This window comes from Populus trichocarpa, chromosome 13 (genome assembly GCF_000002775.5).
Source record: "Populus trichocarpa isolate Nisqually-1 chromosome 13, P.trichocarpa_v4.1, whole genome shotgun sequence".
NCBI lineage: Eukaryota > Viridiplantae > Streptophyta > Magnoliopsida > Malpighiales > Salicaceae > Populus > Populus trichocarpa.
The window spans coordinates 5462973-5468972 of NC_037297.2; the positions used below are offsets into that span (position 1 = coordinate 5462973).

At 34.9% G+C, this 6000-nt stretch overlaps 1 protein-coding gene across 1 annotated transcript; it reads left to right on the forward strand.

Moving 5' to 3' along the window:
- Positions 1 to 254: 254 nt before the first annotated feature.
- Positions 255 to 4941, forward strand: LOC7493856 (uncharacterized). The gene is made up of 10 exons (XM_002319172.4): positions 255 to 604; positions 746 to 901; positions 987 to 1089; positions 1692 to 1804; positions 2401 to 2469; positions 2718 to 2833; positions 2935 to 2989; positions 4129 to 4249; positions 4503 to 4645; positions 4774 to 4941. The coding sequence occupies exons 2-10, from the start codon at positions 761 to 763 to the stop codon at positions 4816 to 4818; spliced, it is 906 nt and encodes a 301-aa protein (XP_002319208.2). The 5' UTR covers positions 255 to 604; positions 746 to 760; the 3' UTR covers positions 4819 to 4941.
- Positions 4942 to 6000: the final 1059 nt, after the last annotated feature.

Here is a 6000-nt window from a genome sequence, read left to right on the forward strand (position 1 = left end):
ATTTTTTCTTTTAATGGCATAACATGATTTTAAATATTTTATTTGTTAAAATCTATGTTTTAGATCATGATAATTTTTTCTTAACTTAAAATACTTATGATATTTTCTGATTATTTTAAATTATTCAAATTCTTGATTTTTTTAATTGCTTTTACTCTTAGTTAAAAAATATGTTACTAATAAAAAATATTATATATATATATATATAATATTTTTTATTAGTAACATATTTTTTTATTAGTAACATATTGAAGCAGAAATTTGAATAAAAAAAGAAAAAGGAAAAATCGTGACAGATCTGTAAGTGTATTGTCTCTCCCCGTGCTTCCAGGGAGGACACCGTGGAGAGGAGAGGAGAAATGGCGGTTGTAAGGGTCAAGTCATCGTGACAACAGGACAGGACAGGACAGGACACCTTCTTCTTCTTCTTCTTCTTCTTCTTCTTCTCTTTTAAAGAATATAATTTCGGCAGTTTGTTATTAATAGGATGATAATAATAATATAGAATATTGGTCATAAGCTTTCTTAACTGCGAGGTTTTCCTTCTTTTTATACCCTTTCCATTCCAAGCTTCCCTTCCTTCCTTATGCCAACACCTGCTGTGGTACGTTCTTTCTCTTCTCTTCCTTTTATTTTTATTTTGATTTCGCAGCAGTTACAGACTTAATTTTTTTTTTTTTTATAAAAATTGGGTTTAGGGTTTTAACATGTTTTATGTGATTTAATTTGATTTGATCAATTCTAGGCTTAATTAATTAAAATGACGACAAGAACAATGAGGAGGAGACTACATCATGGTGACGTTGATGGAAAAAGGAACGACGAACTTTTTGATTCTTCTGAGGTTGATGGTTTAAGCGAACCTTTACTCGGCAATCACATTGATGATTCTTCAGTTCCCGTCAGTAGCCACCTTTTATTTTCTTTTCTTTTATTTTAATTGTTATGCTATTTAAATAAAATTAAGAATTAAGCTAATGTTATAGGTACCCATACTTGAAGATCTATGGGACGATGAACGGAGGAAGCAGCACATTCACTGGACTTTTGTGTTTTCGCAATTGATTGCGCAGTGGGCGCAATGGTTAGGTGTGTGATATTTCTTTTTTCACTCTTTTTTCTGTCTTGCTTTTCTATGATTTATGGAGACTGTGTTGAGCAGCCTTGTTTTAGGAGAATGTATAGTATTGTTTCTTCTCAAATTGTGAATAGAACTGAAGTTGTTGCTCCTTTGTTTCATCTGTTCATACTTGGTTATGTATTTTTTGTTCCTTATAGAAACAATTTTTTGTATTACTAACCTAGCATTTATCATGAATTGTTTATTGAATTTTGTTGATGATCAGCTGTTAGGCATGGCCATGTCATGTTTAGGAGGAAGTTTATTTATTTAAATTTCAAAAGTGTCAGAATCTTGTAAACAAGAATAATTCGGATCTAAAGCGTGGCAGGGCTTGCAAGCTTGTTTTGGCTTATTGGGATTTCCTGTGATCATTGCATTGTGAAGTTTAAGCTGGATTTTTCTGCTTATTAGGCTCTCTCCATCTTTCTTCTGAAGGATAAATTCCTATTCATTGAAATTACTCTGCATGACCTTTGAGATTTAAAGTTCTTTGTGGTCTTTGATTACATTGCGGATTGTTAGACCTGTTTACTGTAGGTGACTGACAACTTTATGTGGGTTTCTGTAGCAAATATTGTGCTAGGTTCTGGATCACTTATTGCACGGCTTTTGCCTCTTTCTTCTCTCAGTCAAAATGGATCAAACAGGAAGCTTCTTCAACCTTCTCTTAGTCCTTTACAGGTATATTTAGTTATCCGGATAATATCCATATATTCTAAAGCTACTCATTTCACACGCTTGATAATTTTTTGAGCATAGTGGATTTTCTTTTATTCTGTCCTCAGTGTGCTGTTTTGTCTAGAAACATAACAGTCTACATTTTTATGTTGCTTCTCTTGTGTATGCTTTCTGTTAAATCAAGTTAAACACTCTGTACCACATAGTTATATATAGTTCTGTCCAGTCAGTTTTTTCCTCTAAACAACATTGTATGACATTCCTCCTAGATTGAAGTGCTGGATACGGTTGTGTGCATGTGGAGTATATCAGTGCAAACTGCTTAACTTGCTATCTTTCTTTTTAAAAAACATTTGTTGTCTTCTAATATGATCCTACAGGAAAACCATCAAATGTTGCACTTTCCTCTAATCTCATCATATTTTGCAAGGATTATCAATTTACTTCCTCGTTTAAGCTATACATGTGGAATCTTGTCTTTGTATTTTCAGATTTTGATATTTTACAATGACGTGGCCATTTTTCTTTGAATTCAATCAATTTTATGCATTGTTATAGAAGAGCTTGGATTTTGATTCTGTAAATTGGCTTCTTTGAAGGAAGCAAGACTTCGAGATCTGCAGCAAAGGTTGGGAGTTCCCTTTGATGGTTCTCAGGCAGAGCATCAAGTAAGTCTTCTTCTGTTTGTGATGTGCATCATGGGGATTATAATCTTTCGAATCATTCACGGCACATCAGTTTCCTTATTTTATTTACTTCTGGCCCCTCTTATTCTTAATTTATTTTCTGTTTAGTTGTTAACATTTAAGGGAATATATATGAAATCTGGATTTTAGTTTATTCAATAAAAATGGATTGGAAATCATGCAGTTGAATTGCATTTGAAGTGCTGGATCATTTTTCTTTTACTTTGCAGGATGCACTTAAACAATTATGGAGGCTTGCTTACCCCGATAGAGAGCTCCCGTCTTTAAAGTCTGAGCTTTGGAAAGATATGGGTTGGCAAGGCTCAGACCCATCAACTGATTTTCGGTATGTAGAAGATGTGTGGAAACTGGTTTTAGATGTAATATATGGTCGGATTTATTCCTTTAAAAGTATACTTATGCAACTCTTTTCCATGATATTTGAAGGGGTGGAGGGTTTATATCACTGGAGAATCTGATCTTTTTTGCCAAGAAATATCCGGTTTGTCCTTAACTTTGAATGACATAGGTTAGGTATTATTTTCTTTCATACAGTGTCTGATGCTATTTAAAGTGATTGATAAATGACCCATGCCGTGTATTGTATACGAGTATAACTCCATCAGCATGCACATGATATGATCATGTTTGTTGGGAATGCATTCTGGCACTGGTTTTTTGTTTGAAGTCTGAAACTCTGAAGTACATACCTCAAAAAGAGTGCTCATCATTTCCAGATTCCAAACTGGATGTTATTCTTTAATATTGAGAACGCTCATAGTCAATGGATTTGAGTTTCTACTGTAAACTATTCATATTTTGGGTAAAGGTTCTAGTGTCCATCAATGGATTTGAGTTTGTACTGTAAACTAGTAACAGCTATCTGGCATCTGCCACAATGTGCATCTCAACATTTAGTATTGGCTGTTGGATGGCGATCCTAACATTGTGATCTCTTGTTCTAAGGAAAAAAACTATGTTATTCAGTTTCATTGGTAGTTGATAAGTGTGATTTTGATTTTTTTCTTTCCTGACATATATGAGTTCTGCAAATGAGAGGCTGTGAAAAATGAAATTTAGCATGTATTGCCTCCCCATTCACTTTCTCTTATTTTTCTGTGTTGTTTCCTTTTCTGAGTGTTGCATTTTATCCTTTCTCACATTAAAAGAAATTTTGGCCTCCTTTTGTTCTAATTTGTTTTGCATACCTGCGTGGAGAAATAATATTTGGTGCATGGTGTGTCTTGTATGCCTCTTTGTACATGTTTGGATGCTTGGGAATTCTAGCCTGCTCCTTATGTTTTATGGCCTTGAAAGGCATAAAAAATTGTGTTGTGTGTGTACTCGTTAAGTGTTTGATTTTGGATGGTTCTTGAATGAAAAATATCCAAATTGCCATCATGCTTGATATGGGACTTCCTGGAAGTGCATACATTTTCTATAAAGGTTTTCTGGATTCTATGGGCTCTGAGGTGGCCATTACTTGTTGGTTCCATTTAACATGTTTGAGCTCCATAAGAAATTGTTGATTGAGCAAGCATGTTGCTTTTTCTTTGTGTGTGATGATTTGATGTTGTGAAAATGATTTTGGTTGCTAGTTCTAAAACTGGCATGCTTATTAATCTGCTCTTTGGTTGACAGGACTCATTCCAGAGATTGTTGAACAAAAGAGATGGAACTAGAGCTGAGTGGGAGTATCCCTTTGCTGTGGCTGGCGTTAACATTTCTTTTATGCTGGCACAAATGTTGGATCTTCAGACAGGTAATTGACATCTGAATTTAGGGGATATCTGATGTCTCTTTAATAGTTACACAGTTCTGGAAAGGTGATTTGATTAAATGCCAGTCAGCATTAGAGCAATGATATTCCCAACAATTTTGTGGGTTAATAATGAATTGCTAAGTTTTGTTATTTTCCTTGTACAGTTCTGATGCTCTCTATCTTCTTTCTTTCCTTTGCAAATTCAAATGCTCCAACCATGGATTGAAAACTTGATGTAAAATTTCATTTGCAGGGAAGCCATCCACTCTGGCAGGAGTTAGATTCTTAGAACTACTAGCAGACGATGAAATGGCATTTGACAACCTTTATTGCATAGCATTTCAAATGATGGATGCTCAGTGGCTTGCAAAGCGGGCTTCATATATGGAATTTAATGTAAATTTGTTTTCAAAATCTTTCTGCTGTCCAATCATTTCATAAATAATTTTCAATTCAACTGTGATTCTATCTATCTGCTCCATGCAATCTTGCACACATTGTCTTATATTATTACCTTTTTCCAGGATGTTTTGAAGTCTACAAGGACGCAGTACGACAATACAGTGTAAAAATAAATAAAAAGTTTCCCTGTCCATCTGTGGAATTGATACATGTAGCGTTCCAATCAAATCTGTAAGAAGAAACCCTTTTTATTCATAATCATGAAAACCAATTACAGTTTCCAATAGTAACACCTTCCCTTCCTAATGGTACAACTTTGAATTGGATTACGCCATTCCTTTCAAACTGATACATGCAATGCTTCGTCTTGATGTCTGCTGGTTTTTCGCAGTGGCCCTATTTTCTTATGTCTCCTCAGATGATGATCATGTGTTATAAACTTGTTTCCTGCTGGAACCTTTAGGAGTATACAGAGGGCATGAGTGGCCAGCATGGCGGGTTCGATGCTATTATGTTATGTTAATATATGACTGGGATAAAGAGAACATAGATTTCATTGTAGAGCATTGTTATGGAAAACGAATTTTGTCGCTTGAAAGCTAGCTTGTTTGGTGGTATGGTTGTGCGTTGTTTTTCAAATAACTTTTTATGCTGAAATGTATGCTAATGATGTTTTTTTATTTTTTAAAAATTATTTTTGATATCAACACATCAAAACGATCCAAAATATACAAAACATACTAAATTTTAGCAAATTTTTTTTTTTTGAATTTTGTGAGAACGTGGTGCGGTAATGATTGTGAGTGCTTTGTGTTGCTTTCAATTAGTGTTCTTATGCCTTAAATACAAGCAATAAGATGCTGGGTTTCAAAACAAGCTTGAGGGGCAGCCATTGCTAAGAAACAATGAAGAGAATTGCGATTAATTTGCTAAACTTGACTACATCATGGATGATCGAGGTCAAGGAAGTGTGGCTATGCTCAACTCTTCCAAAATCAACAATTAAAGCATGCATCCCATCACCATAATGGATGGTTGTTGCATGGAACAAAGAGATTAAAGATGGGAAATGATAGGCATCCATGCACTTTTTCTTGATTAGAACCTCCACTGCGTTCTTCCGATGGTCTCAGGAACCGATTTAGACGCGCCAATGACTTCTGGTATACCATGCATGTAGTTTTGCTCCTGGTCTCACATATTTAATAGAAAAAAGGCTTGGAAAAGGAGACGCATTTTCTCTCTCGCTCTCTCACTTACCTGGCCATCCCAATCAGTTCTTAATTATGGTCATGCAGCAAAGTGCAAGCAATTGCAGTACAACTCCCAGAATCATTCCAATCCAAATG